The 16,590-nt window shown below is 47.2% G+C and overlaps 1 protein-coding gene across 1 annotated transcript in view; it reads left to right on the top strand.

Annotated features, from left to right (window-relative positions):
- The window catches only part of LOC146200746 (phospholipid-transporting ATPase ABCA3-like), an 83,586-nt gene that overhangs the window by 47,386 nt on the left and 19,610 nt on the right, over positions 1–16,590 (top strand). The window contains exons 12-14 of the mRNA XM_084595589.1: positions 32–388; positions 1,652–1,777; positions 7,756–8,058. Of these exons, the coding sequence (XP_084451715.1) occupies positions 32–388; positions 1,652–1,777; positions 7,756–8,058 (786 nt within the window). The remainder of the gene's footprint in view (positions 1–31; positions 389–1,651; positions 1,778–7,755; positions 8,059–16,590) is intronic.

Raw genomic sequence — 16,590 nt, 5'->3', positions numbered from 1 at the left:
CCTTAAACTCCTTTTTTTTTGCTTTTCGCAGATTACATGATTCGAGTGGGACCCAGAGCGGAACTGTTCAAGTTCGACATCCAGAAGGTGACGGACAACGTTGTGGATCCGGTATTCACGGTTGTTCTGATCGCGCGCATTGTCGACTCGCTCACCATACCGCTGCTGCTCTCGGTTCTGGCGGCCGTGTACGTGTTCCTGCCCACCGAGGAGACCTTCACCAAGGCGAAGGCCATTCAGCTCATGACTGGAATCAGCGCGTCCAGATACTGGTTCATGAGCTTCTTTATAGACATGGTCTCCTACGTGATAGCCTGCGTCATAGCCCTGCTGCCACTGTTCATCATCGATCCCTGGAGTCTCACCAAGAAGGCGAACATCATCTGGTGTGAGTGTCTTCTCGCATCCGTTTTGCACGGCTAAGTCGCTTAGATGGAGCTCTGTTTAAACAGGCTGCGGCGGTCGCAACTCTCTGTAGCTGAAATGAAAAAACAAAAACAAAAAAAATCAGATTTTGCATGGAGGTTTCAGTGCACGCTAATTGGTTAAAAACATTAAAACTCCTCCTGGGCGGGTTGGTGGCTCATCTTGACTAGGGAGTTTAGGCGTGACCAAATATAAGTACAAAAGAGGCAATACACACACAGTAATCCGACTGGCGAACACGCCGCCCTGGTCCAAGGGCTCCTGGCTGTCGTGTAGGCGGATAGGTTGATGCCTATCCTGTATGTGGTAAAAATTAAAATTTTTACCATCACCATTACCACAGAAGAGTGTCGTCTCTCCTGACCTTGTATTTATTCGCGTTTATATTCCCTACATCAAGATGGTTAAAAACAATCCGCAGCCTCCGGCTACGACGAATCTCTCTGGAAAAACCAGTTTTGGCTGGCAATCCTTTCTAAATCTGCATTTAAAATCTTGAACACTTAGCCGACTATTCTAATCCTAAATGTATAAGGCAGGAGACGTGGCACACGTATACTAGATAAGAAACAAAGCATTATTGATTACAGAAAAAAGGTAATTCTTTCAGATTAGGTTGACATTGTCAGGAAATAAAGCAAATAATTAGTCACAGTTTTAGAAGTTTTGATACTAAGTTCATGATGATCACCGCCTTGGTTCTGCGAACAAGCACCGCTTCTCAGCTGGCAAGGCTCACTATTCATGCTCAAATTTTATCTTGTTTATTAGCTGGTCTCGAAATTTCCGGAGTCCTCCACTACGGCGTCTCTCATAGCCTGAGTCGCTTTGGGACGTAAAACCCCACAAACCAAACCAAACGAAACCATAACTCGTGTGTACCATCGAGGAATATTTGCGCTGTAAACCAGCTAGCCTACAGTTTCAAAAATATTTTTGCGGTTCACTGACACCTCAGACTCTGAAAACGGTTCCAAGGTTGACACTCTTATTGAAAAAAAATTGCGGTGCGCAAATCTTGTCCGGATGTTTCGCAAGGAAGACAAAAGGCTAGTGTAGAGGAATTAAGGGTGTGTGTCCTTATTTAGGGATCCATGTATTCAGACGTGTCTGCTAATCTTAGGCGTTCCCAATGGACTGCTTTCGGATTATTCGCTTGTGCTGAACTGCTGATGTACCCGTGGAAAATGCAATACTGAGGGTTTCAGCCAGTCTTCATTCGCAGCCACATACCTTGGCCTGTTCTGCTTCTTCGGTGTGGCATTCCTTCCCACCTGCTACGTGACGTCCTTCTACGTGGAGACCGCTGCAGTCGCCTACTTCGGCCTCATTGTTGAGAGCTTCATCACGGGTACATTTCGCTTGTGTAAATATTTTGAACCTTTTGTATAGAATTTGTTTTCACATCTATAGTGCTCTGCTGCGGGTGCATCCAAATATAGCATGTTGGTACTGGAAGCATGCAAAAATACAAGTGATCAAATCGTGAGCTGTTTCTTTTTCTGCAGCTTACGGCACTAACTTCCAAGTCACGAATCTAACACATTGAACCAGCGAAAGACAAAGAAGAACAAGAGAACTACACGGGACAGCGCTGGACTAAAACAGGCTTACTTGATGAAACGGCCGTCCCGTCCAAAGAACCAAATGACATATGCGTATCAAACGCTCTCAAGAATAACGGAAGAGCATTAGTGCACCTTCACTATTAGTCACAAATAGAGAGGTTATTAAATTAGATTATTAGATAGATTATTAAACAACAATGCGCGTATGTTGGTAGTAAGCGTCCTAAGTGAAGTCTTTGCTGCCTATGTTTGTCAGCATCCTCGCAATACTGTGTTGACTCGACAATTATTGGTGGTCTTGTGGGCGTTTGATACACAATGTCCTTTGGTTCCTTGGCCGGGCGTTACTTCAAGTAAACATCAGTTGTTAGACCGGCGCTGTCCCGTGCACTTCTCTTATGTTTATACGTATTTCACTTGTTCAGTGTGTTAGATTTGCACAAACTGCCCCAAATGGTCACCATGTTAAAGTTCCAAGTCACAGTCGTAGTAACTAGATTAGGCTATAGCGTTTGCCAAGGCGGCAGACACGAAAACAAAAAAATGAACGTCGCTCTTGCACCACAAAGGACATGGGCAGACAGAAACAACTCCTTGACATTCAAGTTCGGCGTGATTATTCGTCGCTAAGCTTTTCAGGACGCTTTTTTCTGAAGGGAAGCTTTAGTATTTTGCACCAAGCTTTTTTATTTTTATGCGTCGTGCTATTACATTTGCTTTTAGTAAGACGATTAACCTTAAAATTGGCTATTGCGCGTTCTGTCTACTTGTTTTATCCATGTACAGCGCCAAAGTTTTACTAGCCACAAACTCAAGTTTTTGTATTTTGGACACGCTGATTTTAAGAGAACAGCTGCTACCGTGGGCTGAAAAGTACTAATCTGTTTTGACATAATGCTTGATTAACGGAAATAAATCTTTTTCCCAGAGAGAAAGCACACTGTGAACGCCATCCTGAATACAGTTACATGTACATAAAATATACAAAAAGTCTTTTCTCATCAATAGAGGAATCGTGAGAAGTAGGCAAACTCACTGAGGCTATCATCGGGCGATATAAGTTCATTAGACGTAGTTGCTTTTGCTCATGATCATAGCTGGCACTAGACTTTGTAGCGAGATTGCAACCCCCAAAATTTTCTGATTTACACAAAGAGAATTCTCTTAATACCTTGATTTGCCATGAAGACCCACTGCAAATTTGATGTCGGGAAAAGATTTGCCACTGGTGGCGCCACTAACCAACCAAAATCATCCGTCGAGGGGCGCCGACGCTGACGATCCATGACACACGTCGCAGTTGAAACGGCAGATTTTTTTTTTTTCAGATGAGAGAGCGTGGGACACAGTTTTATGGAAGAGGGATTGCAGTGTAGTTTGGCGCCTAAATGTAACTAGACAGCACATGCCATTTCCTGCTGTGCAGTATAGTCAAAGCATTAAAGTATGGAGATATTATTTCACGTTATGAAGATAATGACTATTACGTGTCCCAGGTCACCTGGAATCGGTACAGCTAACCTACAGGCGCCCACAGAAGCTTACAGACAGAAAGAAATTGAAAGGAAATTAATTTCTAGAAAATCTAAGCATGCAAATCTGGACTGAATGGTGTAGTGAGAGTTTCCCTGTGGGGCCAAGATAATCCGTACCTCAAAGCATTGCGGAGTCAGAGAAGAAAGAAATCAGGGTTTTATTGTTTTCCACTAACACTGCACCGCTAACGTACAGGTGCCCACAGAAGTTTACGGATGGAAACAAATTGAACGGAAATTATTTTCTAGAAAATCTAAGCATGCAAATCGGACTTGAATGGTGTAGTGAGCGTCTGCCTGTGTGGCCAAGATAATCCATACCTCAAAGCATTGCGGAGTCCATAGAGAAGAAAGATGAGTGTTTTGTTGTTTGGCACTAACACTGTACCGCTAACGTACAGGTGCCCACAGAAGTTTACGGAAAGAAACAAATTGAACGGAAATTTATTTTTCCAGAAAATATATGCATGCAAATTGGACTTGAATGGTGTAGTGAGCGTTTCCCTGTGTGGCCAACATAATCAGTACCTCAAAACCTTGCGGAGTCCTTAGAGAAGAAAGAAATGAGTGTTTTATTGTTTTCCACTAAAACTGTACCGCTAACGTACAGGTGCCCACAGAAGTTTACGAAAAGAAACAATTTGAAAGGAAATTTTTTTCTAGAAAATCTAAGCATGAAAATCGGGCTTGCTTGGTGTAGTGAGCTTTTCCGTGTGTGGTCAAGATAATCCGTACCTCAAAGCCTTGCGGAGTCCTTAGAGAAGAAAGAAATGAGTGTTTTATTGTTTTACACTAAAACTGTACCGCTAATATACAGCTACCCACAGAAGTTTACGGAAAGAAAGAAATTGAACGGAATTTTTTTTCTAGAAAATCTAAGCATGCAAATCGGACTTGATTGGTGTAGTGAGCGTTTTCGTGTGTGGTCAAGATAATACGTACCTCGAAGCCTTGCGGAGTCCTTAGAGAAGAAAGAAATTAGTGTTTTATTGTTTTCCACTAACAGTGTACCGCTAACGTACAGGTGCCCACAGACGTTTACGGAAAGACACAAATTGAACGGAAATTGATTTCTAGAAAATCTAAGCATGCAAATCGGACTTGAATGGTGTAGTGAGCGTTTCCCTGTGTGGCCAAGATTATCCATACCTCAAAGTATTGCGGAGTCCTTAGAGAAAAAAGACATGAGTGTTTTATTGTTTTCCACTAACAATGTACCGCTAACGTACATGTGCCCACAGAAGCTTACGGAAAGCAGCAAATTGAACGGAAATTAATTTCTAGAAAATCTAAGCATGCAAATCTGACCTGAATGGTGTAGTGAGCGTTTCCCTTTGTGGCCAATATAATCCGTACCTCAAAGCATTGCGGAGTGCTTAAAGAAGAAAGAAATGAGCGTTTTATTGTTTTCCATTAAAACTGTACCGCTAACGTACAGGTGCTCACAGAAGTTTACGGAAAAAAACAAATTGAACAGAAATTAATTTCTATAAAATCTAAGCATGCAAATCTGACCTTAATGGTGTAGTGAGCGTTTCCCTCTGTGGCCAAGATAATCCGTAACTCAAAGCACTGCGGAGTCCTTAGAGAAGAAAGAAATGAGTGTTTTATTGTTTTCCACTAACACTGTACCGCTAACGTACAGGTGCCCCCAGAAGCTTACGGAAAGAAACAAATTGAACGGAAATTAATTTCTAGAAAATCTAAGCATGCAAATCTGACCTGAATGGTGTAGTGAGCGTTTCCCTCTGTGGCCAAGATAATCCGTACCTCAAAGCATTGCGGAGTCCTTAGAGAAGAAAGAAATGAGTGTTTTATTGTTTTCCATTAACTCTGTACCGCTAACGTACAGGTGCCCCCAGAAGCTTACGGAAAGAAACAAATTGAACGGAAATTAATTTCTAGAAAATCTAAGCATGCAAATCTGACCTGAATTGTCTAGTGAGCGTTTCCCTGTGTGGCCAAGATAATCCGTACCTCAAAGCCTTGCGGAGTCCTTAGAGAAGAAAGAAATTAGTGTTTTATTGTTTTCCACTCCCGGAAACGTTTTTGGGCCTTCGTACATGTGCAGATATCTCGAGTTCGAGAGCTGTGCGAGAGTTCTGCCACATTCGCGCCATATTTAAAATGAAAAAAAAAAAAAAAAAACATTTCAGCAAAAATACTGCAAAAGAAGTGGGCATCTTCAAAATAGGTTTTGAGTTTAAAAACTACTGTGCCAACCGATTAATATTAACGGAAGGCTTTGGGATCAGATTTGGTGTTGCTTTAATCTCGTGCGCGCTGCTGTGCGCGAGTTATCACGGATGCTTCAATAAAGAACTATTGCAACTGGTTTCAACGCTCGATAATTTGAGCAATGGTGTGCGCTGATTACTGTTGCAATATACCCGGTGACTAAGATCACGGCCATAAAATGCTTTTTGCGAACAATTTTATTTTTCCCTGATATATTTGACTGCGTGTATGTAAGCTGCAAAACAACCTATTGGCATGGACGTCAGATGACAATGTTATTTTCAGCGTAAATGAATATTGCAGGGTTGTGCTCTCTCTCGTGGATGAAGATGTGGCAATATACGTGTTTGACCATACTTTTTTTAGTCGTTTTTACTGAAGATGGCTTGCTTTTTATACAATTATATACCCTTCACCCGCATCTCCGGTTTCCTTACGTGTTTAAGGTTTTTTCTTCGCTTCTGAATCCTTTTTTTAAGGATAGAATTGCATCTGACTTGTAGGAAAGCCTGAGCAATCTCAAACCACTAAATGTTCCTTTACAGCTTTAATGGTCTTGTTTTCAGCGGGTTTCCCCTGGACTTCATTTCAATTATAGTGAATGTATTCCGTGCGCACTTGCATGCTCTGAATAAGGGGGGGAAAGAATAGTCGTAATTTTCCGGTGACCGACATTTGTTAGTGAAGTAAGCTTAAAAAAGTCTTGCGTGGCGGAAAAGACTTACGGAATACGTATTGCTCGTGTTCGTTTCTAGTTTTAGAAAATAGCTGCTCATGGTCCTTTTAGTTGTTAGTTCAGGAGAACAGCACCTTGGATAACCATTATTCGTCCTGAACGCTGTCACCCACGTCTAGAAGTTTCCTGGGCACTGAAATCGGGAAAGTTAAAACGTGTCCTACATGTGACACCATTTAAAGAAAAACAGTATTCTTGTGCAGTTAACGGCAGGCAGGTGGATAGGATTGGCTATGTTCAGTATTCTTCTATGGTTAAAGGCTCTGTTCTCCAGAAGGTCCGGTGTTGTCGGCGTCAACGCTGTCGGCGCTGTGAGTGAAAAATTGGGGCAGGTTTCTGTCTGGCTGTACCTGGAAGGCGCTGCCAACTTCGGTAGCTCATTTAAAGAGGAACTGGAGATAAAAATCAACTGACCAAGATCATTGGTTCTCGAGTCGTACATAATACCTCTAGAACACGCCGCAGGCACATTCTTGAGGCTTCATTAAAGTGGAGCGTTTTGCATCTGTCGGGTGCTTGTATAGATAATGTGGCAGCTTAGAACTATGACGCTATGTTCCGCAAGGGAAGCCGCGAACTCTTAAAGCCTTAAAGATTTAAGCGTCTCCTATAGGTTTTTCTATTTCAAGTCCATTTTGTCCACCTCCATTTGGCTTGGTACCGAAGCCGTAGGAATGGAGCATCGGGAGCCGACCGTAGCATTGACTCATTATACTATAGCGTCTGCACTTCCACATTTGCTCCATGATGCGGCTATTCTCGCGGCTATCGGCGATGGTTGTCGCCGATGACAGGCTCCGCCGTACAGTGATTTTTGTGACTCGACACTCCCGGCTTTCAACAGATGCTGCGTCATGGTGACATTCGGCCAAGCGAATAAATGCAAGCTCATGAAAAACAGCCCTTGGTGTTTGGGATTGTTCGCCGAACTCACGCACGGGTGGCAAAATTACGTATGCAACCGCGACAATCTCTCATTGACAATGGTGGTTACCTGTTTTACTCGGAGTGCTGGGTGCCCTAGAATCCTAGATCTGCGGTGCGATTGCCTTTGGTAGCCTACAACGCTCCTAGACAGAGTTACGGCAAAGCTTCATGACCCGCAAAAGTCATGAAGGACCATGGTATACATTGTCATTCGACCAATCTACGATAAAGGTGTTCCTTTATATTGCTTCGTGCTCCATGGGGGACGAATATTCGATAGTGAGGCAGCTTCTTTATCGTGATACATCGTGGGTGCAACACGCAGGCACAGTCACGAGCATCGTGCTCTTCCTGTTTGACAACAACGTGGTGCTGGCGCTGAAGGAGAAGTCCCGCTTCCACCGATTGCTGGGCAAGCTGGAGCTGCCTCTGCGCGTGGTGCCAAACTTCGCCGTCAACCGTGGCGTGGGCAACGTCAACAAGCGGCTGCTGGGGCAGCTGGTGTGCTGCAATCTGCCCGTGGACCTGCTCATGATGCTATGCAACCACGAGTCGCGCCAGTTCGGGACGGCGCGCTTTACGGCAAACGAGACCGAGTACTGGGACCGCATGGTCGAGGGCTGCCCTGGTGAGAAACGGCGCCCAACCCGTCCCGCGCGTAGTTCGGGGCCGTGCATGACCATGTGGTGAGACTGATAATGAAGCCCGGGGTTTCCGTGATCCATGGCACCAGCCGCAGGTGTAGCTGTACTGTATGTGTAGCTGTATCTTAATCGTATCGGCTTAAGCATACGCACAACGTCTTCGCGGTTCACGTGAGTACAGATGGCATACATCGAAGGCGTTTGATCTTAACATTACAACACAAAAGAACTGTTTTAAATGCAGGGTGGTTTCGGCATGCCGTAGACAAGGTAAAATTTAAAGATGCTTATGAACTAAGGACTTAATTGATGGTTTGAAGAAATTTATTTTTCTCTTATGCTCGTAAATTAAGCAGCTCGTCTGAACGTCGGATGTGGCGTCGCAGTCTGCTAAACTTCCGAAGCAGGTCCCAATGATACCGTGGCATGTTATTGTGCAGCCTGATAGAAAAAAAAAAAAAACTACTATCGCACATCAGACGTAACTCGGGCCCGACTAGAAAACGATTTTGCTCAGTAGATCAAGAAAGAAGTGTTTAATTACGAATTACTATTGCCAGCCCACACTGCATGGACAGAGAAATGCCACTCTAGAGCTATTGCTGCATGGTTTCATGTCATGAGAAGTCAGTATCCAGCCTGAAATTAACCTCGAGTTGTCCGCTTGACGGAGACAACGGGATTTAATTGGAAGAATGGAGCTTAGATAATGGAAACCATGTTTTAAACCATTTAAAGATAGCTGATAGTACCGGCTGTAACCCGTAAAAAGGTATGGTGGTGGAGCCGTTGCACCCGGAATATCTGTGCCTCGCGTGTAAAGCATTTGGCTGCCATGGGGCTTTTCATTCAGTTGGTTGTGAAAAGTATTTCTTTAACCTAGTTCAAGTATTATTATGAAAATCGGACAACGCACGAAACAAAATGGCCTGACGGACACAAGTTGACAACTTTTAAAGCGATATACTTAGAGCCCCTTAGATCTGAAGACCCATTTCACAGCCGATTGGCAGAAGTCTGGAGAGAGCCAGCACTTATTGAAATAGAAATATGCGACACTTCGAACCATGCGTGCGAGGGCATGTGCACGGAGTCTCGAGTATCCGACAAGCCAGCGGCGTGTAGCTAGGAGGAGCCTCTACAGTGCGTCGCCAGCAGCCGCAAGAGCGGGTCGACACGTGCGATGTTTCGAAGGAATGTGCGCATTCTAACAGGGTGCCGGCTTTACAGGGTGCATTGGGAAGAGGCTGCTGTGGCTTTTGCGGTCGTGTTCATGATTTCTTTTTATCACACTAAAGCCGTCTCAAATTTTCCTACCAGAGCATTTTTCTGCTACCTAACTGTTTTAACCAGTGGTGTTCCTTGCCTCTTCGCTTGTCTTTAAAAGCAGCTAGATTTACATTCGTGTTAAGGACAATGACGAAATTGGGAATTTGATATTCGCCTTTATTTTATACATATCGCCATTCGTTATATCAGAATTTCTTTTCCACCGCAAAATTCTAAGCAACTACATGAAAATGCCTGAAAACTTCCCGAATTGCGGAATTGGGCGCCTGGTGCCAGGGTTTCGAGAGCGACAAACAGGCTTTGAGCGAAAGCCATCCTCGCGCCTCGCAGACCTCCAAAAGGGACCGTTACTTCTTGAAAACGTTTCTTCGAGCTTGGGTTCTAAGCTTTTGGCATGCAAGGCATACGTAGGGTACCGAATGATAAATTTAAATGACAAAAATCACTAATGAGGATAAAAGCAGACTGGTATAAGGAGAGCAAGGCTTCATGCATTGTGCAGGCTCCGTAAGATGAAAAAAAAAAAAAAAATCGGTGGCTGGCTAGCCCCCGCTGCAAGCGGCGTTGACCTACCATACCAGCCCCGTAGGGCCAGAAACAGCTGTCGTACACCACCGAAGTAGTGGCGGGTGTAATGGCGGCCTACAACAGATAACATACGGTGGCTGGCTAGCGCCCGCCGCAAGCGGCGTTGACCTACCCTTCCAGTCCCGTAGGGCCAGGAACTGCCACCCTTCACCCCCTCCTGTCCCCCCCCCCCCCCCTGTTTCAACAGGAGGGGGAAGAGGAGGTGGAGGAGGTCCGCTCTCAGGGGATCACGGTGCGTGCATCCCGTTCTCGCTCGCTTTACTCGCTAGCGGCGTCAGCGGCATCAGTCAGTCGCTGCTATCTGTTCGTCGTGCAACGTTCCTATGGGCCCACGCGCTGCTTCCCGCAACCATCCGATAACTCAACTGCATCTTCATTTCTCCGGCCACAAATCTTCTTTCTTGAGAGCCAAGAAATTTTAGTGGAGAGTTTCTTGAAAGAATACGTGTGAAAAAATTAATATGCCCTTGGCCCCGGTATACCTTTCATTCATTACCACACACATCTGCGATTTACACTCTATCCAATATGTTCCCTTAGCTCACGTAAGAGGTGGCCAGCAGTCACAAAGACAAACAGCGCCGACGGTTACGCTTCCAAAACACAGAACACACGAACCTAAGGCTCAAACATTCCGATCGCTCCGCTTGGTCGGTTGCGCGCGGGCGGCGGTTTCAAAAGGATGTATGTCCAGGCGTCTTCTCGAGAAGATAACGACAGCAGCTCCCTCGGTCGCGCATTCTCCTCAGCCCGTGTCTCGCCGCGATTTATGGCCTCCGCGCCATTTCCCCCCAAACTGAGAGACAGAGCAGCAAGCGCGGAACCCACAACCACTGCGCTTACGCTGTGCTTTTTAACTGCTTTGGTTTGCCTCCTTCGCGGCACTGTAGAAGCGCAACTTTTCCGAGAATCGGAAAGGATCAAACCGACGGCGTAGCCGTTTCCATGTATTCCTATACCACTTCCGAAGAGCGGCCGCTTGCCCAGCCGTCATAAACTCGCGTCAAGCTGTCACTTGACCTTGGCCGCCCCTTTTTAATCTCCCCCGTGACAGTGCACCCGCGGTGAACACTTCGTTTCTGGGAGAAGCCCGCAAGCTTAACTGTCGATTTATAAGCCTCCGGCTTTCCGGTTCTACCTTCGTAATTGTTGTACTTCAGCACGTCGAGCACGGCGAACCTGAGCTGCAGTGCCAGATGGGCCGGCTTCATTCATTGCGACGCTAAGCAAACCCACACACGCTTGTACAACGCTGTCCAGCGACGGACACCACATTCGCAGCTCACACGCTCCTCTCTCACTGTTTACTCCATGCGGTCGCTGTGCCCCCTCAATGTTAGGTCGCGTGATGCGGGCGTCGCCACTTTCCCTTCTTCTTTAAGTTCACGGAGAGACGGATGGACAGAGAGAGAGAGAGAGAGAAAGCAGCTTCTACTACAGCTCTGCGGCCGCTCCATCTCCTCAATGCTGAGCCGCAAGACGCGCGCGTAGCCACCTTCTCTTTCTCCACTTCAAGTTCACGAAGAGATAGAGTGAGCGGCTTCGGACAGACATCGGCGAAATCCGTGATTGTGGCACGCACTAAAAAAACCAGGCCACGGAAGCTTGGTCGCGGCACGCTCGCACTTCTTTGTCGGACCTTACCTTTCTGGAGGAGCCTTGACGTATCACTTGGAGCCTACTCGCTATGTCGTGTACGCCACGACGATATGCGAAGAGGGATGCCTGCTGGGCAGCTAGAACGGAGTCTTGGTAACGTACTATCGAATGTGAGCGTAGCTAAAAATGGTTGGGGGAATTACCTTCTACTTACGTGCAATAATGAAAAATCATATCTTATGATCGCTGTGTACGATGTCCGTGGAGAGACTGATTGAAGAGCCAGCACATCCCTCTCATCCCCTCCTCCGAGGCGCAGTGGCGCCCTGTACGTTGCCATGATGACGCTCGCCTTTCACTCCTTTCGCCCAGGCTTAGTGCCGCTCCCTACGTTGCCATTGTGACGCTGACCTCTTATCCCCTCCTCCGAGGTACAGTGGCGCTTTATTTGTAGGTATGGCTTAAACAGTAATTAGTGCTTAATCGAAAGCTAGTTTCCAACTAGCAATCAATACATAAGAAGTAATTATTTACCTATTACAAGTGGATTCATATATGAACAAGTGCCTAATAACCAATTAGTGCCTAATTAGTTATTCTCAATCAGTACTAGTTACTGGTTAACTATCACACGTGGATACTTACTGGTCTTGGAATCTGTACACATAAACGAACCCCTATTACAGGTGAACTCTTCCTGGTCACGGAAATTTTACACGCCACCCGCTAGCCAATAATCGCTTTTGCCTTAATATAAATGATGTTTGCTAGTCCTGAGCTTTGTAGCTCGAGCTATTTACATGCCAGCACTTAGCACACTTCGGAATTGGCTTTGAAGAAAGCTTTTCTCGATGTCACCAGGACGTGCATGAACATATGTGTTACCAGTGCCACAGGTTTCTGCTTGGTAAGAAAGTTAATGCAACACACCTATCGGAACACTGCACACCGCAGCCCTACATCTCTTAGTGCCCCAATGGAGACATGCCCCGCTGTAGTCTGGTTCTGTGTGTGCTTCAATGACAAAGCGCGAAGGCTGTCAATTGTTACAGCAAGCATGTCAGTTTTAGCGCGACAGCATTAAAGGCCCTGCTTAGCGAAAATTTGGCGTGGGTGGTTTGAACGAAAAATAAGGAGAATGGCACTGTGACGTTCTCTCTAGATTCTAACGATCACACGCAACCTGTGTTGCACTTCGTGCTCTGCTGAAGCGAGGAGAAACAAGCCAATACACAAAGTTCTGCGAAAACTTGTTTATTTTTGCTGTGCCCGATGGGGGAAGCCTGAAAGTTCGCTTACCCACTGACATGGAGGAGTCTTTCAGGTTCCTGTGCTTCGCTCTCTTCACGAGTGGTGGCGTTCAACTCCTCGATGCTTACCAAGATACTTCGTCGGGCGAGTTGGTAAACATCTTGTCCTGTGTCTTCCTGTTCGCGCTATTTATATTAAAATGGTCGTCGACGCTTGTTGCTGGCTTGGCGTTTGACGCGATAGCTTTTTTTTTGCCCCGGGCGTCGATGTAACGGGTTGGGGCTTTGGGCTTCCAGGAATTATCGGCATACGGTCAGTTTACAACGGCTCCGGGGAGTTTCGGCATCACTGACTCGACCAGCGCGAACTTTCGTCTTTCTTGGTCGCCCGTATCTGCTCGACTACTCTTGTGTCGACTCGCGAACCTCGGAGGCGGCAACGTCGTACCCCTCACAAACATCCGTCAACACCCCCGCTGCCGAGCGGTGGGATCCTGTTGCCGGGCTCGCCTCTGGTCATCCCGTATTGCGCGTATCAGTTGCGGACGTGGCGGCCGTCGCTGGGCAGCGTTGCACAAGCGTGTGTACGTCTGCTTCGCGTCGCAATGGATGAAGCTGAGCCATCTGGCTCTGCGGCGCAGGTTCGCTGTGCTCCAAGTGCTGAAATACAACGGTTACGAAGACAGAACCGGAAAGCCGGAGGCCCATAAATCGACAGTCGGCCGAGACGCGGCCGTTTGGACGCTCAAGTTTACGCAACGCTGACAGCGGACGAGCATAATCACCTTCGTCGGCTCCGAAGAATTCCCATTCTAAGAATGAGTTAAATTTGCGGGCTTCTCTCAGAAACGAAGTGTTCACCTCGAGTCCACTGTCGCGGGGGAGATTCCGAAGGGGCGGCCAAGGTCAAGGGGCAGCTTGACGCGAGTTTATTTATGACGGTCGCGTAGGCGGCCGCTCTTCGGAAGTGGTATAGGAACACATGGAAACGGGCGACACCGTCGGTTCGGTCCGTGTCGATTATCGGAAACGTCGCGAAAAGGAGGCAAACCAGAGCAGTTAAAAAGCACAGCGTAAGCGCAGTGGGTATGGGTTCGGCGCTAGTTGCTCTCTCTCTCGGTTTGAGGGAAAAGGACGTGGAGGTCATAAATCGTGGCGAAACACGGGCTGGGGAGAATGCGCGGCAGAGGGAGCTGCTGACGGTATCTTCATCTTCTCGGGAGGACGCCTGGATATACATCGATTTGAAACCGCCGCCCGTGCGCAACCGACCAAGGGCAGCAATCGGAATGTTTGGGTCTTAGGTTTGTATGTTTTGTGTTTCGGAAGCGCAACCATCGGCGCTGTTTGCCTTTGTGACTGCTTGCCACCTCTTTCGTGAGCTGAGGGAATATATTGGAGAGAGTAAATCGCAGATTTGTGTGGTAAAGCATGAAAGGTATAACGGGAATAAGAGGTGCTACGCATCTACTTCGTATTTGATTAACTATTCAAATCCACCATATTTGTTTCCCAAGACGTATGTCCTGAAGGTTTAGGTTGCGTACTCTGACGGGGATAGCCTCCTTCTCGCGAACTGTAATGAGTGCGGGCGCTCTTACAAGTCCATTGATCACTAGCCGAAATTCATCTATCACCATCTGTCCGCTTGATACGGACGACACAGGTCTACAGGCCAACAGGCACTCGCTCATTGTTGAGACCACCGTAGTTTCTATTTGCGCGACGAGTACGCTCCCTTCGGCCTTACCTCTCCTTATCTTTCATCGCTTACCTGTCGCATGCCCAGATATCGATCGGGACCAATATGCGCCTACTGGAAGCGTGCCCTGACTGTACAGCATGCCGACCCGTTGGTCTCGTAAAATATCTCGTCCGATGATACCGGCCACAGGGAGCATGGCACTGTTGTCGCGTACAAAGCTGCCAATGAACCTATGGCTGCCCAGTGCGACAGGGACTCGGTAGACGTAAAACGTGCCAATGCGGTCTCCGGTAATGCCGATAAGGGTTATGTGGCTTTGGCATTTCTCGAACACATTAACCCAGTTTGAGTTTATGCCTATCAAGGCGCAGCGCTTTAACAGACTGACTTTCGAACCCGTGTCCACAAGGCAATTGACACCTTGCACTCTGTGTTCGGGCTCGTGTCCCGGTACAGATTTACGATTGCCTCGCACTGCTTCCGTTCGCCCCGGTTGAAGACAGAGGCCGTACTCAGTTTCCGTAGCGACGGTTATTAAATTGGATTGTCCAACACTGCCTGTACCAGCGAGCAGTCTGATGCGTCGGAGAGGAGCGAGAAAAATGTCCAGGCTTGCCGCAAGAAAAGCAAATCCCCAAATTACCACGCTGTCGCGGTTTCCCAATCGGCTCATGCTGGCTACGCATCCGGGGACGTTCTTCTAGGAGTCTGTGTAGACTTTCTAACCGCGTGCTAAGCTTGCCCTTCTCCTATATCTCTTCAAGTTGCCTAAGAGCGGTAACGTGTGTACGCGTAGTTTCCTCGATCTCTTCCTTCCTGGCTGCCACTTCAACTGCGTCGGCAAAAGTCTTGGGGCTTTGCGACAAAGCGAACCGCCGGACTGGGTCACGCAAGCCATTAAGAAATTGGGAAAGTTGTTCATTGAGAATTTCACGCTGGACAACTTCGACACATCCTCACCATAAACGTCCCCAAAGGTCTCCCCTCCGAGTATCTTCAAAAGGCTCGCAAAAGAGCCTGAGCCTTCACTGAAGCTTTGGCGCGCGTTAAGAAATTTTTTAATTTTACTCTCGCCGGTTCGTTGTCGATGCATTTCAATGTGAACGCTTTGAAGGATTTGTACGTTGTAGCGCTTGCCATCTCCTCATCCCTCTATGCGAAACCCTGAGCTGCCGCGACCATTTTGCACCGCGCAAACATAATAACTTGTTTGGCTTGCCATTTACCCATTTTTGCCACCTGTTCTAAAAATTGGTGGAAGCCCCTTATTTTGGGACCTGTATCGTCCTCCGTGATAGTCGGAATCGTGCCTACGAAAATCAGTGCGCTGGCGCCCAACGTTCTTTTGTCTGAACTCTATGATTGCTGTAGCGACATGTTAACTCTTGTCTCCTCGGGTACGAGGGTGTCTCGCGCCACAACTTCAGCACGATGGACTGCTATAAAATTCTTTCCGGCGTTCTTGCCAGGAGCTTTGTATGAACGGGATCTCTAAGCAGATCTCTAACAGCAAATAAATCCTGCCTGTATAAGAGAAAAATGTTTGCCTTGGTCGGGCCCATACACCGAACGTTGGCAGAAAGGCAAAATGTCTCTCACATCTAGATCCCACCGCTGCCACCATTTGTGACCTTCCCTCTAGAACGATCGACGCAACCTCTGGGTTGCACTTATTGCTTTGCTAAAGCGAGGAGAAACGTGCCAGGATACAAAGCTCTGCCAACCCTTATTTTTGTCTGCTCTGCCGAATCGGCTAGGCCGAAAGTGCTTTCACCCACTAGCTTGTTTAATGAGTCGGTCAGGGCCCTGTGCTTGGCTCTCGTCAGGCTGGGTGGCATTGAACTTATCGACGCTGGTTGCCGGCTCGGCGTTTTGTTTTCCCTTGTGCGTCTCGGTGGGCGTCGATGTAATGGGTCGGGGCTTCAGGCTTCTCGGCTGGCGGCCACTTTACAACTGCTCCGGGTAGGTCCTGCATCGCTGTGGTCGCCCGTCTCTGTTGGACTCCTCTTGTGTCTACTCCCGAACCTCGGAGACAGCCGCGTCGTCCCTCTCACCAGGTAGCTTACGCTCTTTAGTGGTCAAAA

The sequence above is a fragment of the Amblyomma maculatum genome, chromosome 2 (assembly GCF_055883805.1).
Source record: "Amblyomma maculatum isolate TAMU_Amacu chromosome 2, ASM5588380v1, whole genome shotgun sequence".
Classification (NCBI taxonomy): domain Eukaryota; kingdom Metazoa; phylum Arthropoda; class Arachnida; order Ixodida; family Ixodidae; genus Amblyomma; species Amblyomma maculatum.
The sequence above is the reverse complement of the archived record's forward strand: the minus strand, read 5'-3'. Positions and strand labels throughout refer to the sequence as shown.